The 23066-nt window shown below is 35.7% G+C and overlaps 1 protein-coding gene across 2 annotated transcripts in view; it reads right to left on the minus strand.

Moving 5' to 3' along the window:
- Window positions 1-13800: 13800 nt before the first annotated feature.
- Sucla2 (succinate-CoA ligase ADP-forming subunit beta) overlaps window positions 13801-23066 on the minus strand; it is a 42473-nt gene continuing 33207 nt past the window's right edge. For both annotated transcript variants that reach the window (XM_005330192.4, XM_078015996.1), the window contains 5 exons: window positions 22720-22881; window positions 22483-22625; window positions 19483-19603; window positions 18956-19044; window positions 13801-14569 (listed from right to left, as the gene is read on the minus strand). In XM_005330192.4, coding sequence (XP_005330249.1) covers window positions 14495-14569; window positions 18956-19044; window positions 19483-19603; window positions 22483-22625; window positions 22720-22881 — 590 coding nt within the window. In that variant the 3' untranslated portion in view covers window positions 13801-14494. The remainder of the gene's footprint in view (window positions 14570-18955; window positions 19045-19482; window positions 19604-22482; window positions 22626-22719; window positions 22882-23066) is intronic.

Raw genomic sequence — 23066 nt, forward strand, 5'->3', positions numbered from 1 at the left:
AAAGGATCCCAAGTTTGAGGCCAGCCTGGACAATAACCAGACCCTATCTCAAAATAAAAAATTAAAAGGGCTGGGGGAATAGCTCAGTGGTAGAGTATCCTAGGTTCAATCCCCAGTGCCAAAAGAAGAAGGAGGAGAAGTAGGTAAAGTGAGTTAAGTTGAGAGGTTTATTCAGGGTTTACCTTGGTTTAAACAATGAATTTTTTGTGTTGTTGAGGTGGAGGTTTACCCACTCTGTGGAACCAGTCAACTTATCATATTGCATTTCCCTATGACATCTCAAGTTTAAAAAAAAAACACCCATAAATTATCTTACTTATCTTACTGCTATTACTAGAAAAGTGAGAGCCAAGAGTGTAACATACCATGGATGCCCTATCTAGACCCTCCCTCTAAAGCAGATAACAATAAACATTGTCTTTAGGATGTTTGGATTTGTTGAATGAGGAGTAGTAAGTATAGATATTTATCAATAATAAGCTATAAATAAGAAAGATCCAAAGAGGCCAAAAAGTTTATCAGACCACAGGAAGGGACTTCTAGATGTCAGGAAAGACAGGTGGGAAATATCTCTTTTTCTTCACTTTTAATAGAGCAACAATTTCTTATTTTATGAAATCCTGGACCTTCTAAAAAAAAAAAAAAAAACATTTTCTAGGATTGAGGTGGTACCTTGAACTAGCTCCACATCATCCATATAAAGAAGGCATTTTCAAAAGACAACAGATGTTTACTTTGAACACAACATGTCAGGGATTTGAGAAAGTGTCTTGTTAAGAGAAAAGGCCAAGCCAGGCTCGGTGGCGCTGCCTGTAATCCCAGAAACTCAGGAGGCTGAGACAGGAGAATCTTGAGTTCAAAGCCAGCCTCTGCAAAAGCGGGGCACTAAGCACCTCAGTGAGATGCTATCTCTAAATAAAATACAAAAATAGGGCTGGAGATGTGGCTCAGTGGTCAAGTGACCCTGAGTCCAATTCCCAGTACCCACCCCCAAAAAATAGAAAAGGCCAGTCTCTTGTAGTTTATGCATTGGATAAATCTTGGTTTAGGATTCCCAGGACTTATGACTTATGTAGGAATCTTTGAGTTATAACTGCCATTCTCTGAGGCTGAATGAATACGGCCAGAGAAATCACACCATTATGATTATGATTTGTAATCATATCTAGAGTGGAATTTTAGGAACACTTGTAAGCAATAACCCAAAATTAATTAAAATTTTATCTTGAAAAAATTATTCTGCTGTTAGAGGAACAATCTATCTGCAACCCCAAATTTTAGCCCACTTTTTGCTATGTGAAAGGACACAAGACTTCTTTAAACCATTGTAAATTGACAAAGTACACCTCAAGAAAAACAGTGTGCCCATAGGAAAATCATAGATACCCACCCAGTACAGGAAATCCCTTCACAACAGTCCTGCAAATCCTTTCAGATGACAAGAAGCAACCCACTAACTTGTAAGGTGTCCTTACCATCATCTGCTTTATTTCTATATCTACCATGCTTCTCAAGTAAAACAGAACAAGCCTATTTTTCAAAACAAAATAGCTTTTCAAATATATGACGATGGTCATCATGCCTGCCAGATATGATCTTCTTTACATCAATCTAGACTTTTGCAAGAGTCCCAACAGGATATTTTTTTCTAGGTCTCTTAACATCTGGCACACTTTCCTCTAAGCCGTGACCGTCTCTCCTGAAATTCCATGATGGGAACTGGATTTCAGCAGAGGATATGAAGCAACTGTCTGATGGTGGGTTGTGGTGTGAGCTTTCTTTAGTAACCACATCATACCCTTGGCTACTGCCTTAAAAACAGCAGAAAATGAACTGCTTTTCTTTGCAAAAGTACAATTATTTGCATTTTTCTTTAAAGTTACATGCACTTAAGTCATTACCTAATAATCCAGCATTGACCGTAAAGGAGCTGATTGCTGTTGCTGGTCAGGAAATAGTTCTTTTGTTGGCAAGAAGGTCATGAGAGGGCCTTTACATAAGTAAACTAAAGAAAATATCTTTCAAATTGGACATGTTTTTTAGTAGATGGAGAATAAGAAATGATGTAAACAGAAGTTTCCTATATTGGAGGAAAATAATGAACCATGAAAAGAGGTAAACTCACATTAAATTACATTTGCTGTGTTAATTAGGTGACATACTGCACCAGAGACTGAATAAAATAAAAAGGAATGAAAAGCAACATGTTGTTTTCTTTTCTTTTAATTGGCATACAATAATTGTATGCCCTTGTGGAGTATGCCGTGATAATTTGATGCATGTGTGCAATGTGTAATGATCAAATCAGGGTCATTGGCATTTCCATCTCCTTAAACCTCCTTAAACCCAAACACACCACTCCTGCAACTCACCTCCTGATTTAAAAGCAAGGGTCAGCTCAATCACCTCTCAGCCAGAGGATGTACTTCAAAGAAATATGCAGAAAGGAAGACTTGTTTTCTAATCAAACTGTGGATGTGGCCCCCACTATCCTAAAAAAGTTTACAGTGAGCAGCATACTCCTGGAAACTGCTCTTCAATTTATTAAAAAAAAAAATTCCAAAACATTCTCAATTATAGGTGGGTATGGTAGTCCACACATGTAATCCCAGCAATTTGGGAGGCTGAGGCAGGAGAATCCCAATTTAGATGACAGTCTCAGCAACGTAGCGAGATCCTGTCTCAAAATTAAAAATTAAAAAATAAAGGGCCAGAGATACATCTCAGTGGTTAAGCACTCCTGGATTCAATCCCCAACACCCAAAAACCAAAAATATTCTCATTCCTTTTTTCTATTTCTCCTTAAATATTTCTCAGCCACAATTGGTGAAACTATAGATAAAAGGATAAGAACTACTTTACAAAGAAGATTTCCTGATAAAACACAAGTATGCAGCATGAAAATCAGAATGATCTTTGTTACTTGTTGGTCAGATGTTATAGACTGTCCAACAATGATGACCTAGAGTGCTATGGAATTCTTCCAGAAGAGAACCAGGAAGCACGAAGTCTCACCAGACTCATACTCCTAGGAAACAAATAGGAGTTCTTGTAAACATGAAAGCAGCTCCTGGTTAGCCTAATGTCAAGAGAATTCCCTCAAGTTATTGTTTGGGAAGACACCTTTACCCTCTCCCCCGACACACATGTAAATCCACGTTTCAGCACTTCAAATAGGGAATATCTGAAGTTACAGAAAAACGTGTGTACCAAGAGTGATTTGAAGAAATGGTTATAACAGAAACACACTGTTTGGCAAAGATAGTAGTATGAAATTTTACGTTCTATATCCTGGGCTACCTTAGTAGTTAGCATCATCTCATAATTTTCTCTCCCAAATACCATTATTCTATCACTTTCTACTCTGTCATCTCTCTGTCATCTCCAGTGTCCTCTGGCACTAATCATTCCGGCTGTATCTCTACACCACAGCCCATGACATGAAATGTTCTATGTCCTTGAACAACTTAGAAAATTATAGTCATTCCCAGTTATGTCTCTGAAACCAGGGGCTTCCACCCAGCTGCACACTAGAATAACCTGAAGAGTTTTTAAAAATTTTATTTGTTCTAATTAATTATACATGTATAATTAGAACATATATTTGTTCTAATAATTATACATTATTTTGACACATCATACATAAATGGAGTATAACTTATTCTTCTGGTTATACACGATGTAGAGTTACAATCTGAAGAGCATTTTCAAAATGCTAATGTCACTGAACTCACCCTGAGAGATTCTAATTTAATCTGTGAGTCTTAAAAGCCTTTCAGGTGATTCTATTCTGTAGCCAAAGTTGGGATTTATTATTCTATTGCCCAGCATCCCTGAAAGACGTGAAGCACGTCATCAGTAAGAGGTTCCCATCTCTGTAGCTATTTTCATGGGGCAGAGGGAACAAGATTCATAGAGACTAACCCTTTCTAATAATGAATCCCAGAACATCCTCAAGAGTAAACACAATCAAGAATTTAAATGTCTGATAAAAGCTGATAATAAATGTAAACACACAAGAACGATCAAGAAAACACAAGTAGAGCTCAGAGGGGACTAATCCAACCAGATATTAAAACACATTAAAAGTCTCTATAATGAAAACAGTAGAGCACTGGCACATGAGGACATGAACAGATTGAAGAAATAGAAGGGAAGGTTCAGAAACAGATCTAAGCTACATTTAAAGATCAAGCAGATAATAAAGGTGATATGTCAAATCACTGAAGCAAAGAGTCATCTGTAGTGAATAATACTATAACACTTGAGATAACGCTGGGTAGCCATTGGGAAAATAAAACAAAATTAGGTCTTTCCTCAGACCCTAATGCTCCCTTGAGCCCCAGGCTTTCCTGGCTGCCAAGAAGCTTAGAAACGAGTGAGGAACACAGCTGCCTTCTCGTTTCACCACCCAGGAGCTGCCTCGCCCACCTCCATTGCCAAGACCTACTTCCAAACTAGATAAGGAGTCAGTTGCCTGTTACCTGAAGGGTTTCTCTCTCCAAAGCATCTCAGGTCACTCCCTGGCCAGTGAAGCCCTTTAACTGAGATACCATCATGGGGTAGATAACTTCTTCAAGATCGAGCTTCAAAAACCTTCCCGGGCCTGGACAGAGGCAGCACACACCTGAAATCCCAGATCCTCCAAAGGCTGAGGCAGGAGAATCTCAAAGTTCCCTAAACCATCCTGGGAAACATAGCCCAACCCTGTCAAAGTAGGGGGAGGGGAGGGGAAGGAGGGGGGAAAAGGAGAAAGAAAGCAAATGAAAGAAGGAAAGAGAAAAGGAATTGAAAGAATGAATGAAAGAGAAAGAAATAAATTATTTTAAAGATTTTCTGGTCTCCCGGAGTGGAGCACTGTGGGGTCTCTAGATGGCATCTCTTCTCCTCCAGCACCCTCATCCTGCTCTTGAACTTGTGGAAAATTACAGTAAAATCAGTGGATTATTTTTTCCTTCTTTCCCCTCTAACCTAGAGGGCGAGACCATGCCTTAGCCATCTTTGTACCCCCAGCTCCTACACAGCTCCTACTGTGTGTTGTTATAAGCCACCAGAAATCCTTTTGTGGAAAAAGACTGTAAATAAAATTGAAATATGAAACACAGTGGATATGAGCTGTAGCTCTCCTTCTCAGAAAGAGAAACAATCCTTCCTTACAAATGCCATTTTGATACTAATGTCACCAACCTAGCTAGGTGTCATAGTAGAAAATCAGAAAGAGAACTTTAACTGATAATGAACTACACAGTTTGATGAGAGGAAAATAAACTCTGGTGCTGTCTTGCAAGGAGACTGAGATTTTCACATGAGAAAAAGCAACTATTATTGGGTGCTTAATTGGAGCACTGTCTTGTCAAGAAGTGGAAAAGCAGTATATTGAGCAGTGCTGACCTAGGGTGACAGCATATAGTGACATGAAAGCAGGTTTTAGCCTTAAATCATATTTACTCCCCAGATGCATATTCTTTGCTGATGAAAGCTACAGTGGCCATGAGTTATTTGAGTTACTTTTAGCTGGAGATGGAAGTTTCTTATCCTTGCAAATTAAGGGACGATATATTTGATTTTGCCACCTTGGGGGAGTTCATGTCACCTTCCACCTCATGAGGTCTGGTGTTCTTCCTACTCTTGTGCAACATTAACAGCTTTTCTAGAATGTGATTATAAAACACCACCCCCTTGTAAGTTTGGTGTCTGTGTCCTTATAATACTTCAACTTTGCTATATTTACCAAGTATATTTTCCTTTTTTTCTCATCACCTCCTATCCTCTGGAGCATAAAATCTATAGCTGGAGCAATTTCCCCCAAATGTTTCCATTTGGTGACTTAACAAAAATGTTTATCATTGCAACCCCACCCCCTGCAAATTCAGAGGTGGGTAGGGTTTGGTCCCTGCTCCTGCCAATCTGAGGGGACTGACCTTACCAATCTATAAGATTAAAACCAATGTATTAGCAGAAGATGCCATGGTTCTCCTTATATTCAGAAAGGGGACATTTGGGGGTTGAGTTCAAGATTCTTCCAGTAATGATTATCAAAGGAAAAAATATCCTAAAGCCTAATATCATTTTCATTTGAAAACCAGTAAGGTTATGGAGGAGACGTGCAATAGAACAGTATGAAAACCACAGAACTGGAAGGGAGAGGACCTGGTTCAGGCCACAGCACTATGAGACTCTGGGTAAGTCACTTAACTTTCCATTTCTTCTCACCTGTTAAGTGGACAACAATTATGCAAGATTGTGGTTAGCACCAAATGACTATGCACATGAAAGGGTCAGTTTTTACTTCAGTCATGGGTGAAAAACAGTTAATATGCCTATAGTTCAAGGATTCTAAGAACTAAAGGATAAATCCACCCAACAAGCCAAATCAAGATACATGATTAAATTATATTCATGTACATTTTTAACAATTATTTCTACATATCAAAAAAACAAAATGCTCTTGAAAAAAAATGGGAAGCCTAAAAAGGGACATGTGTATTTTTCAAATATTCAAAGGGCCACCATATGCAAGAGGAATTAGGTATATACAGAGTGGTTCAGAGATAGATATTCAGACTACAGGGTAAAAGTTACAGGCAAAAAAGGCTTGGATCAATATAATAAGAATCTTTCCAATAATTAGAGCTGTTCAATAAGAGAATGAGCTGATAGTGAAATCGTTATACTGAAAGGATTGATCTACTGTCCGGAGACCATTAGATGTTGGGTCAAAACATGTAGTTCCACAGGGCAAGGATATACATCTGTTTTGTTCGCTGATATAATCCTGTGCCTTGTCCATACCGTGCACAAAGAAAGCCACTTTAATATGAAAAATAAAGAAATGACATACCCTGTGATCACTTTGAATCGAAGACTAAAATTTCATGACAGGTATGTTGGATGATAACTCTCAGTTCTTACTGAATCCATGTCAATTTAGCACCTCATTTGAGGGTCTCAAAGTCAACAACCATTTAAAGATTTTCAAATCCAATTCACAAACATACAAGGATGATTCTACAACCAGACAAATGGGTATCAGAAAGTCCCGACTGTTACATACAAAGAGTGTAGGATGAACAGCAGGTAAAATAGCCAAACTTACATAAATCAATCCACAAAGTCAAATGGAAATTAGGACAGGTATAGGTGTTATTTAGGTACATTCACTAGTAGATTAAAGGACAAGAATGTTCTCTCACTCGTCTCAGTATTTATAAGACTAAGCTTAGGACCTGGTACAAAGTCAATGCTCAAAAATCATTTTCTGAATTCAATTACACTGAAATTTATACTTGATGATTATTAATCTATTTTCCTTTTAGGTTCATAGTTCATTGGTCATATATTAATTCATATGCTGGTTTTGATTTAATTACTTAATGTCTTATCTCCCCCACTGCATTATAAACACCACGAGGGAGCCTATCTCTCATTGATCAGTGGCCCCTTGTGTGGTACATAGGAGTGTACAATTAATATTTGTCAAATGAATACTGGAAATCAATCTCTAAAATAATTCTGCACTTGAAAGAATTCTAGAATCATATGTCTTTCAGGAGAAGAGAACTTGGCAATTCTTTCAGATATTATTTTATTTTTATTAAGTCTGCCCATTATGTTGAACAATTTTTAGACTTGAGGCAATATAATCTACAGAAAATAATTGTAGATACATTAGTAATAACAAACTATTTCTTCTAAATTGATGTCAAAGTGCTAATGTCATCCAAATTGCTCAACTGGTGGTCAATCAACTATCAAATACGTTAGATGTTTGTGTTCAGTATGGCAACAAACAAACCAAATCAGAATGTTCAGGCCACCCTTGGCCCTTTCAATGCATCCTCCAACTTGCTAAGCTTAGTACTTTCTGTGTTACTATATTGGCATTGACTAGACTCTAGGGTATACAACAAATCATGCGGCTTTTTTGATTAATTGCTTTTTTGACAATTGCTTCACAGATTTACCACACAGTGAGTACCATAATGTTGACTACAAACTATTTGATGCCAAGCCTCTCATTCCCTAGATATATGTTTATGGCCTACTTCCTATTTGTGTGTTTACATCCTCATAAATTGAACTTGATGGAGCTTTCTTCAGTCCTGCTTAAAAAGAAATCTGTGGATTCTGCTGATTCACAAACAGCTCATAAGACTGCAAGAGATAAACAGATATTTAGATTTTTTTCCCCCTGGTTCTGGGGGAAAAAACCCAAGGACTCACACATGTTAAGCCTGTGTTCTACCACTGAGTTACATCCCCAGCCCAACATTTAAAAACATGTATAGCAATTTGATAGAGTAATTTTGTGCTATTGAATAAAAAATAAATTAGCTTATATTTTTCATACTTTTTAAAGTTTCAGTTTTCTAGTAATCACTTTTTTGTATTTTATTTTAAAAAGTGAAATATTTTTTTAAATTTCCAATTTTTTAATTTTATTTTTTGTTGTAGTTGGACATAATACCTATTTTTTATTAATTTATTTTTATGTGATGCTGAGCATCAAACCCAAGGACTCACATGTGCTAGGCAAGCACTCTACCACTGAGCCACAACCCCAGCCCCTAATTTCCAATTTTTAAATAAATACTTCCTCTCAGGTTGGGAGGAGCTGGCTTATAAAATTTACCTAGAGCAGCAACAGATATGATAGTATTCTTATTCCTTTACTTTTGTCTCTTCATTTTAAATCCAACTTTAAACAAAAACTGATTTACCTATCTTGTACTTTTCTTCATTTGGCAAACCTCTAAATCTTGTCTTTCACCACTACAAATTAAATTGCAGAAATCTGAAAATTGATTTTGCCACAGGAATTTTCTCACCCCTTTACTTTCCACAGGATGCATGTATAATTCTGATTACAGCACTCTATACTTGCCCCATTACCTAACATTTACACTTGTGATTTTTAAATTTCTTTAAATAGAATTATTTGCCAGACAGAAACTAATCACCATAATATTAACAGCTTCAATGTCCTGCTGGACTTGTGAAGTTTGGTTGCCTCTTCTGATTTTGCTTACTTCCCCCCTTAACATGTGTACCTGCTACAAATCACAATCAAGCAAACCTGGTATCGTATGCTTTGTAACTGTTAAGTTGATATAATAGTCAACTTAACAGTTAGGGCTGGAGGTATAGCTCAGCAGTCAAGCACTTGCCTAGCATACATACGTATGTTCCTGGGTTCAATACCCACAACAAAATTTAAAAAACTTTTTAAGGTCATAACTGGTTACAGTCTCTAATGAAGTTATAGTTGTCTGTATAGTTGAATCAGAGAATTCAAATGTAAAGTAGGGTTTTTTTCATCTGAACTAAATAATGTAATAGGGAAAAAAAATACCAACCTGCATAAAGAATACTGAAGGGTGAGCTGGAAGGGGTGGTGCACACCTGTAATCCAGACACTTGAGAGGCTAAGGCAGGAGGATGACAAATTTAAGGCCAGCTTCAGCAACTTAGTGAGGCCCTAGGTAACTGAGTGACCCATGTCTAAAAATAAAAACACAAAAAGGGCTGGGGATGTAGCTTAGTTGTAAAGAGGGAGGGAGGGAGGGAGGGAAGGAAGGAAGGAAGGAAGGAAGGAAGGAAGGGAGGGAGGGAGGGAGGGAGGAAAGGAGGGAGGGAGGGAGGGAGGAAGGAAATTTTTAAAATGAGAGGGAGGAAGGAAGGAAATAAAAGAAAGAGAGGAAAGAAGGAAAGAAATTAAAAAGAAGGAAGGGAGGAAAAGAGAAGGAAAGGAGGGAAGAAGAAGGGAAAAAAGGAAGGAAAGGAGGGAGGGAGAAAAAGAAAGAATACTGAAGAATACTGAAGAGGAATGTGTTTAGAGGATGGGGGGAGCACCAGGTATATAAAGAGCTACCAGCTCAAAAAAAAAAAACAATAAAATACTTGGAAATCAACCTAACAAAAAAGGTGAAAGACCTCTACAGTGAAAACTACAGAATGCTAAAGAAAGAAATTAAAGAAGAACTTAGAAGATGGAAAGATCTCCCTTGTTCTTTAATAGGCAGAATTAGTATTGTTAAAGTGACCATATATCAAAAGCACTATACAGATTTAATGCAATTCCAATCAAATTCCCAATGACATTCCTCATAAATAGAAAAAGCAATCATGAAATTCATCTGGAAAAATGAGAGACCCAGAATAGCCAAAGCAATCCTTAGCAATAAGAGTGAAGCAGGTAGCATCACTATATCAGACCTTAAACTATACTACAGAGCAATAGTAACAAAAACAGCATGGTATTGGCACCAAAATAGACTTGTAGAACAATGGTACAGAATAGAGGTCAGAAAGCAAACACATAAATACAGTTATCTCATACTAGACAAAAACATATATTGGAGAAAAGATAACCTCTTTAACAAATGGTGCTGGGATAACTGGAAATCCATATGCAGCAAACTGAAATTAAACCCCTATCTATTACTCTGCCCAAAACTCAACTTAGAGTGGATCAAGGACCTAAGAATTAGACCTGAGACCCTGCAACTAACAGAAGGAAAAGTAGGCCCAAATCTTCATCATGTTAGATTAGGATCTGACTTCCTTAACAAGATTCTTAAAGTGTAAGAAATAAAATCAAGAATTAATAAATGGGATGAGTTCAAACTAAAAAGCTTCTTCTCAGCAAAAGAAACAACCAATGGGGTGAAGACAGAGCCTACAGAATGGGAGCAAATCGTTACCACACGCACATCAGATAGAGCACTAATCTCCAGAATATATAAAGAACTCAAAAAACTTAACACCAAAAAAAAAAAAAAAAAAAACCAAATAACCCAACCAATAAATGGGCTAAGGACCTGAACAAATACTTCTCAGATGATATTCAATCAATCAACAAATATATGAAAAAATGTGCAAGATCTCTAGCAATTAGAGAAATGCAAATCAAAGCTACTATAAAATTTCATTTACTCCAGTCAGAATGGCAGTTATCAAGAATACAAACAACAATAAGTGTTGGCGAGGATGTGGGGGGGAAGGCACACTCTTAAATTGCTGGTGAAACTGCAAATTGGTGCAACCAATCTGGAAAGTAGTATGGAGATTCCTTAGAAAACTTGGAATGGAACCACCATTTGACCCAGCTATCCCACTCCTCGGTTCATGCCCGAAGGACAGCATACTATAGTGACGCAGCCACATCAATGTTTATAGCAGCACATTTCACAACAGCTAAATTGTGGGACTAACCTAGATGCCTTCAGTAGATGAATGAAGAAAATGTAGTATATATACACAATTGAATATTACTCAGCATTAAAAGAGAATATAATCATGGCATTTACAGGTTAGTGGATGGAGTTGGAGAACATTATGCTAAGTGAAGTAAGCCAATCCCCAAAACACAAATGCTGAATGTTTTCTCTGATAAGTAGATGCTGATCCATAACAGGGTGGGTGGGGGAGCATGGGAGAAATGGAAGAACTTTGGATAGGGCAAAGGGGAGAGAGAGGAAGGGAGGAGAAATGGGGGTAGGAAAGATGGTGGAATTATGGACATCATTACCCTAGGTACTTGTATGATGACATGAATGGTGTGACTCTGTGTATAATCAGAGAAATGAAAAATTGCACTCCATTTGTGTACTATGAATTGAAATGCATTCTGCTGCCATGTATAACTAATTAGAATAATAAAAAAAATAAAGACTACCAGGTAGTTGCTTCAACTTTTCATTCTATGCAACACTTTCTCCCCTATTGTTTCAGTATAATCATTCTTACCAAGATTAGTTATACCTTGTTTCAATTTTACTACAAACTTTTTACTCTTAATCTTGACATCTATATTTGACACTTTTTTTTTTTTTTTTTTTTGGAGAGGGGGTAGTGGGGATTTAACCCAGGGGCAATTTACCACTGAGATACATCCCCAGCAAACCACCACCACCACCACCCCCTTTTTGAGACAAGGTCTAAGTTGCCTGAGGCCTTGCCAAATTGCTATGGTTGTCCTTGAATTTATAATCCTCCCATCTCAATCCCTAGAATTACAGGCATGTATCACAGTATCTGGCAATTTGACACTATTGATCACTCAGTCCCTGAAACATCCTTCCTTGCCTTCCCTAATATTGTGTTCTTACAGCACTGCCCAAGCATCAGAAGTCTTCCAAGTTCCTAGATTCAAATTACTACCTAAATTCCAGTAGCTATAAAATTTCCAGGTTAAGTCAGAATTTACTATTTGTTTCTTCAATTTACCAACATGAGTTGTGATGGTTTTGAAACATGTTACAACTTCTTTTAGACATCACCCTTCAATAAGTGGAGCTTAATTCTTCCTGTTTATGAGCTGGACTTAGAAATTCATTTGTAATAAACTGTGACATACGTGACAGGTTAGAACATAAAAGGCGCTATGGCTTACTCTTTGTCCCTTTGGATTACATGCTGGGGAGAAGCCAGCTGTCATATTACAGACACCAAAGCAGCACTGTGAAAAGGCCCACATGGTAAGAAACCAAGACCTCCAACCATCAGCCATGTGAGTGAGCCATTTTGGAAGTGGGTTCTCCAGATTAACATCTTCAAATGACTGCAGTACCAGAACCATCTCAGTTACACTGCTTCCAAATTTATGATCCCGAGGAAATTAAATAAATCACTAACTTTTGGGACAGTTGTTCAAGAGTAGATAACCAAAACACTAGTGTTACCAATACTCTGTATTATACCCTCTCTGAATACCAAGCATTGCTCTTAGTTCCTGACTAAACCCCAACTAATACAAATGTCAGTGTTTTCTGGGATAATCACTGGCCAGCATTCTTTGGTATTCATTTTTAAAAATTAAGGCTAAAGGACTAGACTTTTAGTTATAGCTTTATCATAATTTTAAATGGTTTATGGCATAAACCATTCAACTTTCCATTCCTACAACATGATATATTTCATTATTTCAACTGAACTGTCAAACACATATTTGGCTTAAATATTTTTTCTTCCTTTTTTTTTTTTTTGATGTGCTTTGAATTGTGCCCTTCAGTAGATAAATAAAGAAAATTTCATCTCACTCCAGTCAGAATGGCACCAGGGATTGAACCCAGAGGCACTTAACACTAAGCCACATCCCCAACCCCTTTTATTTTTTTATTTTTGAGACAGAATCTCACTAAGTTGCTGAGGCTAGCTTTGAACTTGGGATCCTCCTGCCTCAGCCTCCAGAGCCTCTGGGATTATAGGCATGTAGCACCTGGCCATATTTTGTTTTCTCTATATGAATTATCTCATGTGTTCCTTCTCTCTCACTATTCTCTCTCTCTCTCTTCCTCTATAAGTAGTTCTATTGGTGAGAAAGAAGTTAAGGACACTAAGGTACACTAATATTACCACACCTAACCAAACTCTTATCTAGTAAGTAGTGAAGCCAAATTTTGTGCTCATAGTCACTCTGTGATACTCTCTCTCTCTCATAGTACAAACATCTAATCACACTTTAAGAACAACAAAATAGGGAGAAGTTCTCTTTTGTAGTATTAGTTAAATAATAACACTGTTTTATGCAATAAATAAAAACTATACACACATATGGGCACAAAGGACAGTGTTTCCTTTAGAAGATGTATCATATGGCATGCACCTAAATAGAAGAATTCCAGTGAACTCTGTAGATAGCTTTATAATATGTACTGTCATGTCATGTATATGATCTACAAATTGGTCCCTTAGACCTATTTAATGAAATGAGGAACATATTATCTTCTACTGTTTGCTTCAAATTAAAAAAAATAAAACAGAATAAAACCCCAAAACAAAAGCAAACATTAATACAAATCACATTGAGAAACTTTTATTAACTTAAATTGACATTTTAAATTTTATCTACCAAGTCCTTGGCAAAAATGCCTTTATTTGATACAAACCTACAGAAGTTTCTTACCACAGAATCACAGAGACTTGCAGTCATCATTGTTTTGTAATAATTAAAACAATGTTCAAATAATTAACAAGTTACTTCACTGAAATACTTAAAACAACATTCTGAGGAGTGTTTGAAAGCTCTGTTTATAAATAGTGATTGATACATTTATTATGTATTTGGTGCTGAAGATAAACACTTCTTATATAAAACATTGTTTTAATACACTGCTCTACTAATGAAGTTAGTTATTTGATATAATATATTTTAATGCTAAAGAATAAAGCTCTATCATCATATTTATTTTCTTTATAGGACTCTTATCAGGAAGAACTTTGTATCCAACAACAATAAACAGGCATAATCCAAGTGACATTCTGTAGAAGAAAGATGGCTGCCAACAAAAGAAACTCTGCATTATGCATTCTTTATGCAAGCAGTCCATTCTGAACAGCAGAATTAAATGTAGACCAAATGCTTTTAAAGTTTTGTGGGCCTACATGGCAATTACAATCTCCACATACTAAAAAGAACAATAACATAGGACACAGTATTTTTAAGGATTATAGCACATTTTAACACCATTAGCCCATCCGCTGGCATCTTAGATCAGATTGGCAACTGAAATTTCACATCCACATGAGCTTGCTTGGCTAAGGTCACTATTTCAGAGAGTTTTACAACCTGAAAAGAAAGAACAAAGCATCTTTGTCTCTATTTTCATAAAAGGGTAAATTCAGAACTATAGCTCAATGTAAATTAATCCACAATCTTTTCCATTTAAAACATCAGCGCTATTCTGACATTCTTATAAATCACATTGCATTCTTACAAGAAACTGACATTAAAATAGGACAGTCAAGTCTGATACACCCCATAACCCATACTGCAAATAAATACTTTCTGATAAAGATAGACATGTAGATGATTAAGTATGCATATATCTTTTTAAATTTTATCTTACAGAACAGTAAGTGTCTTTGTGGGATACTCCACAATTCAAAGCACATCTAAATAAAAATTTATTTTGAAAATGTGTACAATCTTAGCTTATTGGGTAGGAGTTCAAATAAAGGAGTATTCTACTTTCTATCAATAATTTAGTAATTTCTATGTAAAATATCAGTGCCCTCTACAATCTGAGAATATCTATTTCCATATAAAATATCACAAATTAGACATATTTAAATCAAAAAATGATTTAGCTTCTCTCTTTCCCAGAGTATTTACAAAAAAAAAAAAAAAAAGATTGGAGGCTTACGTATACTCAGTGGTAGAACACTTGCCCACCATGCACAAGGATTTGATCCCCAATGTTGCAAGAAAAAGAGTTTAAAGATAGACATCTTGGATTCAAATCATATTCTGATGATTATGACATATGACTCTGAATAGGTTAACTTACTGGTCTATAAAAAAATTTTATCACCAAACTTATATTAAATCTTAGAAAAAAATAACCTATTGCATGTACATAAATACTAAAAAAAATGGTAGCAGGTAGCAGTTGCTAATATCATCATCATCACATTTATTATTGACATGACTTCTATAAGAAAGAAACATTTCAGTGTTACTTTTAAAAATAAAACAAAATAAAAATGCCCCCAATCACTAAAAGCCTCAATTACAACTTAAATCAACTGTGCAATTTTCATCTCGTGTAGTCTATCTAATCAAGGTCCTACTGATTTTTTTCCTTTCTTTCCAAGGCCATCTAGCTTTTCAAAATTCAGGATTTCATTGTAAACATATGTTTTCAGAAATTATAATCTATTCCTTACCTTTGCCTTACTTTGTTTCTAATTATTACACTAAACAAAACCCTACTATCCCCCTCATGTCTTCTCCAACTTATCTCACACCTTGATGTCAAAAAACAAGCTTTCTGAAACACTTTCCCCCTACCATTTTCTTACTCATAATCTTTAATTTTAACTCAGGATTGAATATAAATTCCAAATTTTATTTGGTAATAAGTAACTTTCCAAAGAAGGACATAAAACATTATTATTCTTATGAAGTGACACATTAATTCAGCAAATCTCAAGAGTCTATTATTGATTAAACCACAGAGCCCTAAAGACGACTCAATAAAATATCCACGAAAATAGAAAAAAGTCAAAAGCTGTCATCTAGAAACATCCCTGTATTTGCTGTAAATGTTCTCCAAGATTTATTGTTGGTAAGCAAAAGTAAAGTATGTGCTACCATTCACTGAAGGTAAGGGAGGGGAGGGCTTCTCATCTATGCCCATCTATACATACATACATGCACAAACATGCATATATACACTTAAAATTTCCTTAGGTATAAAAATAACTACAGGACAAACCAAAAACTATTTTTAAAAAACAATGCTGGACGGCGCATGCCTGTAATCCCAGCAACTCAGGAGGATCACCACTTTGAGATCAGCCTCAGGGACTCAGCAGAGCCCTGTCTCAAGAGCTAGGGATGTGGCTCAGTGCTTAAGTGCTCCTGGGTTCAATCCCTCGTACCAAAAAAAAAAAAAACAAACAAACAAACAAAAAAAAAAAAACTAATGGTTACACACCTGTGAAAAAAGGAAAATACGAAAGATATAATAAGCTAAATTCTCTAAACATACCTTGATTTTGGATTCATGTAAATATTTACATAAAACAAAGGTTTTATTTTTTAAAGCAACCTTTAAAAATAAAATTAACTAGATCAAGCTGAGGCAAAACTCAGAGAACTATTCCACATGAATTTAAAAATCCAATAAAGTTGTGAGAAATACCCTAAAAGACACAAAGAACCTCCGATAAAATTAAAATGTACTTTGATATTTCTATTGTAAAACTGTCATATCTGTGCTGAGAGACAAAGCAATTAAATAATGATTATGGTATGGCATAGGAGAAATACATGTCAGACAAAAACCTGTCTTCCTACATTTGCTTTGGAAATATTAGCATGAATTTACGTTAGAATCTATCTCCTTAAAAAATGTTTCCTAGGCTTAAAAAACCCTGAAACAATAACTAAACTAAGTAGACATGAATACTCATTAAGTTGAATTGTGGTCTCTACATCTGGCTCATTGTAGGCCTGAACCAATAATACAAAGATGAACCTGAAACATCTCATCATACCAGAAAGCATATCAGAGAGTATGTTAGAAGCACTGAGGTACCAACCTGAAGAGGTTCCCACTGACCAAAAAAAGACAATTTGCATCAATAACAATAAATGAAATTTATCAACCTCACGTAATATATTAATACATGACAACATGGTCTGCCACCAGAATGGAAATGAACACATGAAAACAAACAAACAAAAAAACCCCAAAATACAAAAAGTAAAAACTAAAAGAGCTGGGTCACCTTTATAGGATATAATGGAGCAAAACCACTATTTTGAAACCTGGCCAATAAAGGCAAAGAGTCAAGTAATTATCATGAATTTTCTATTTAAAAAAAAAAAAAGCAGTTCATGGTAACAAATAGTTTATCTAAGAAAGTTTAACTTTTTAGACACATTCTAAAAGAAGAATGATAATTAGACTATCACTGCCTTAGAACGAAAAACAAAATACTAGCTCTAAAGTATGATCATCAGTGGTTGCTAACACCACTAAAAGAGAAATAATTATACATTATATACCTCCTATGGAATTGAAAAATACCAACCAACTATAAAATATTAGTGTTCCCTACTCCCCCTAGTCTAATACAAACATGGCCAATATTATAGATTGAACTACCAGTTTAGAGGAGATACAGGAGGCAGAGTAACATGCTAAATGCATGACACCCAGGAATGTAACCATTAAAATTGAGATTATGGAAAACTCTACAGGATCATTGACATGAATTTTCTGACAAGTATGCTGGAGAAGAATTTTAAAAGGAGGGAAGGACCTATAGATTAAGAAATGTAGCTGGGCATGGTAGCACAGGCCTATAATCCCAGCAGCTCAGGAGGCTGAGACAGCGGGGATCTCAAGTTTAAGACTAGCCTAAGCAACTCAGTTAAGACTCTGTTTCAAAATAAAAAACATGGGCTGGGGCTGTAGCTCAGTGGTAGAGTGCTCGCCTAGCCCACATGAGGCCCTGGGTTCAATCTTTAGCACCACATAAAAATAAAATATTGTGTCCACCTACAACTAAAAAATAAATAAAAAATATTTTTTAAAAATAAAAATAAAAAACAAAAAGGGCTAAGGATGTGGCTCAGTGGTAAAATACCCCTAGGTTAAATCTCCAACACCAAAAAAAGAAAGAAAGAAATGTAATGACCTATTAACCAACTGCAATGAGAGACATTTTGATCCAATAAGAATGTGGACAAAAAAAATAAGATAAACAGAGATATTGCAATACTGAGTAGATTCTTTTTAATAAAATATAACCCTAATACCATTATTCTCCTTAAAACAAATAACAGTAATTCTTTCATATCATGACCAACATTTTATCTTTTACAGATACGAGATAAAATGATAAAACATGTGGGACTTACTTCAAAATTATCATAGTAGGGGAAAAGTAGAAAAGAATACAGATGAGATCATACTGGGCATGAATTATTGTCTAACATGGATCATAGGTACTAGAGGTTCTGAGAAAGATACTCTTCTTCAGCAAATTCTCATAGGCTCCTCCAAACTCTTTTTAGCTGGGCACTGACTTTTGGACTTCCATGTCTGACTCTGCATTGTCCAATCTGAGTAACAGTTTAGCCAAAATTCAACCTTACCCATAATGTTTAAGTAATTTTCCATCTACTGACCCCCACCCTACTCCTTGGTTATAAATTCTCACTTTTTCTTGTTGTGTCTGGAGTTGAGCACCATCTTTATTTCCCCCTGCAAAACGTCATCTCATCAGTCTCTGTATTTATTGTAATACTCCTCCTGAATAAAATTTGCCTTACCATTTTTAACCAACATGAATAATTTTAACAGTTCATTATATAATATTTAGCTGAAGCGATAATTATTAGTAATATTAACAATTAGCTGGTCCATTTTAGAATCAAAGGGCTTATAAATTCTTTACACACTAAAAATTTGTCCTTGGATCAACAAAGCCCATTTACCATTCTAGCAGCTTCATCCAAGTCATCACAAGCAAGAATTTTAAGTCCACTGTCTGCTATCAGTGCCTTAGCATCATCAACTCGTGTACCTAAAAATGATTTTTGCAAATATAAATAAATATTGTTTTAAATATATACACAAAAGCATTTAAAATCTCTGCTACAACAAGTATGAAACTTCAACATACAAATACTTCCATCATTTATCATAAATCAAAGAAAATACTACAAAAGCCTGGAATTATCTCATAAAATATTTCACCTCACCATGTTCATGGTAAATAAGGCAAGTCAAAATTCCAGATAAATCACAATAAAAAATATATCAAATTACATTAATTAAAACTATAAACATTTTGGCCCCAATGTACAAATTGTTTTGAAAACATAGCTTTTGAATTTCATATTATATAATGCTTTCACCTAAAAGACATGACTATTTGTAAACTGTAATGAACTGAACTCCTTGGAATTATGAATTTCTTAGCAATTAGGAAAAATAATTACCAAATATCATTAATACTCACCTTGTAACCGTACCACAACAGGTATTTTAATTTCTAAATCTTTTACTGCCATGACAATACCCTGTGCAATGACATCACATCGCATGATTCCTCCAAAAATGTTGACCAGAATGGCCTGTACCTGTAATAAAGTGTTTTTAGTAAATTAAAAATTTAAAGGAGCCAGGAATAATGGCGCACACCTGTAATCCCAACAGCTCAAGAGGCTGAGATAGGAAGACCATGAATTCAAAGCCAGCCTTCAGCAAAAGCAAGGTGATAAGCAACTCAGTAAGACCCTGTCTCTAAATAAAATACAAAATAGGGCTGGGGTTGTGGCTTGGTGGCTGAGTGCCCGAGTTCAAACCCTGATACCCGACGCCCCCCAAAAAAAAAAAATTTAAAGGACTAAGTATTTGTCCTTGCCTCCCAAGAAAATACTAGGTTCTGTGCCTTATAAAAATTTATTCCATGGAAATATTTTCATACCAAACCACCATTTCATCATCTAGCTCTTAGTCCACTGCCCACCAGAACTTATTTCCACTTTCTTGGGTAATTTCAACACCTGGTTTATATTCTCTTTTCTACTGGATCTCCCTAGTTTCACTTACTTTTTCCTATTAAATATAACCATTCACCAACATGCATGATCTCCATTAGAGTCCATTACCTATCATCTCTTCACTGCCCATCAGAATCACAACTTCTGTATGCCCACTCTTGGCTACACTAAAGCTCTAAACCTCGGGGCCTATTTGGGTCAACATTCTTTTACCATCACACTGATACTTCTGAATCAGTGTTCTTCTGCTCCACCACCTCCCCAAAAAGAATTTTAAAGAGGTTTAGTTCAATTAGCTATTACTGAGCCTCTCAAGTGGTAAATACAAATGTCTACAGATATGTCAAAATACTGTTTCCCTCAACTTTATGGCTGCTAGGAAGGCTCTGGGACAGCTGAAGAATTTAGGCCAAAGGATTCTACTATTAGCAACCTTCCCAATCTCTAGGACCCACTGAAATATTTTCTATGATTGTCATGTTGTGAAAATCAATAAAACACAATGACCTATATTACACCTTCCTTTTCTTTGCCGCTATTATTTCTAGACCTTCAGAAAATGAGCTCTAGAATTTCCAATAGACTAGAACTTGTAGTGGACTTTGGCTCCTTTCTTATTCCTTCCCATTTCATTCTGGATACATCAATATTCATCATAAAACATCATCTAATACTCTGAGCTTAAAAGTTATTGGATCTCTACCACGCCACTTTTACCTCAGTCCATTTCTACTTGCTAAATACTACCAAGGATTAATTCTAGACTTGACCAAAATGAACATCTCCAGAATATCAAATGTGTAAATCTCACTCTCTGCTTAATGTCCTCCACTTTCACCTATAGTGCCTTTCCCCTCTAACTCCATCAAACCCAATCTTTTCTTCTTAAAATTCTTTCTCTAGCCCCTCAATACCTTTCCAATCTCCTGGTCTATCAGCTCTCAACTGACCTTTCTTCACTCTAGAGCATGTATCCTATAAAGCAGTCATTCAATGACACTGTCCCTTGCCTGATCAATACTGTCACACCATTTCCTTCACTGACCCAGTTCAAACACTACATCTTTGAACAATTCTAGCCAACTTTATCCATCCTAACTTCAAGTAAAAGCAAAAATGTTTAAAAATGAATAAACCCTGAAACACTAGCATTACCTGAAGAATCAACAATGATTCATCTGCAATTCTTTCAGCAGTCTGCCTCATGACTTCAACTCTCTCCATAAACATCTGTCCCACTTTTAGCATATAATTTTCCTTACAAAATTCACACTGGTCACACAATAGATGTACTCCTTAACAAATATCTGATGGGTAACAATATATGTGTCTTCTAGATTATGATGCTTCATATCCCTTTTATTTCAATAATTGTTTATAAATGCATAATTGTAAATAATGGCACATCTATAAGATAGATACAGACATCAAAATAAGTTTTGGAAAATACATTAGTGTTGCAAAAAGTGTTCAAGATATGTTAGTAATAAAAATAAAGACTCTCTCTCTCTCTCTGTATGTGTGTGTGTGTGTGTGTGTGTGTGTGTGTGTGTGTGTGTGTGTGTGTATTAAAAGATATATACAAGTTGCGCATGGTGGTACATGCTGGTAATCCCAGGGACTAGGAGGATGAGAAAGGAGGATCACAAATTCAAGGTCAGCCTCAGTAACTCAGTGAGATCTTGTCTCAAAATAAAAAATAAAAAGGGTTGGGGATGTACCTCAGTGATAAAATATCCTGGGTTAAATCCTCAGTACCACAAAAACAAACAAACATACAAACGTGTAAACTGCGTACTATGTGAATTATATCTTATGATAGTTGTTTATAAAGTAATATGTGATGTGTTTGTGTGTGAAATACATATCTATTAACAAGCCTTAAAGAAAACATCAAATCAATAATAATTAAAGTTATCTCTAGATAGAATTAAAGGTGATTTTTTAAAATATTTTTTTAGTTATTGATGGACCTTTATTTTTTTTGCTTATTTATACGTGGTGCTGGAAATTGAACCCAGTGCCTCACACGTACAAGGCAAATGCTCTACCTCTGAGCTACAACGCCAGACCAAAGGTGATTTTTTTTTTTAAACTTTCTTCTTTGTAGCTTTATATATTTTTCTAATTCCTGGGCTTTCATGATCAACTAAATGGGAGTTACAGAAGAAAACAAATAGGAATTATGAAATTATCTCCTATATGGAAAGCTCCCATGCCAGATCATCATCACCACTTAGAATATCACCTAGTAATTCTTTACCTGGTTTGCTAAATCACAAAGCTAACTGGGCAACTTTGCCAAAAGTTCTCTTTTATTGCACTAATTTCAATTCCTTTTTCCAAACTGTTGAGGTCTTTCGAATTTTAGCCCAACTATCACAATGATAACATCTAATAATTAATCAAGTTAACTTCTCACAATTCAAATTCTAAAACATAAGCCCTGCGCTTACCTTTTTATCTGAAGTGATAAGCTTAAATGCCTCTGTTACTTGATGAACCGTGGCGCCACCACCAACATCAAGAAAGTTGGCTGGAGTCCCTCCATGAAGTTTTATTATATCCATTGTGGCCATAGCCAAACCAGCACCATTTACTATTAGGAGGAAAAAAGATTTGTATAAGCAACAAACACAGAGAAAACAAATTAAGATTAGCAAGACCAACTCCAACATAAAGACTTGTGATACCTAGACAGCCTATATTTCCATCAAGGCCAATATAGTTGAGATCTGCCTTAGCTGCATCTTTGTCCCTCTCATCTTCTTGGGTCCAGTCCCGAAGGTCAAAGATTTTCTTTTGGCGATAGGCTGAATTAGAATCAAAATTGATCTTTGCGTCCATACATAACACTTTGAAGGGGAAAAAAAAGAAAACAATTAATGTCAAGACAGACACAATGAACTATCCAATAACCTTGTTTAGGGAGAAAGCACATTGTAATTTAGCTTCTTAAGTATTTCAATGTATGTTCACAATGAATTTTTTTTTTTTTTTTTGGTACTGGGGATATTAAATCAAAGGGTGCTTAATGCAA

This window comes from Ictidomys tridecemlineatus, chromosome 6, assembly GCF_052094955.1.
Source record: "Ictidomys tridecemlineatus isolate mIctTri1 chromosome 6, mIctTri1.hap1, whole genome shotgun sequence".
Taxonomy (NCBI): Eukaryota; Metazoa; Chordata; class Mammalia; order Rodentia; family Sciuridae; genus Ictidomys; species Ictidomys tridecemlineatus.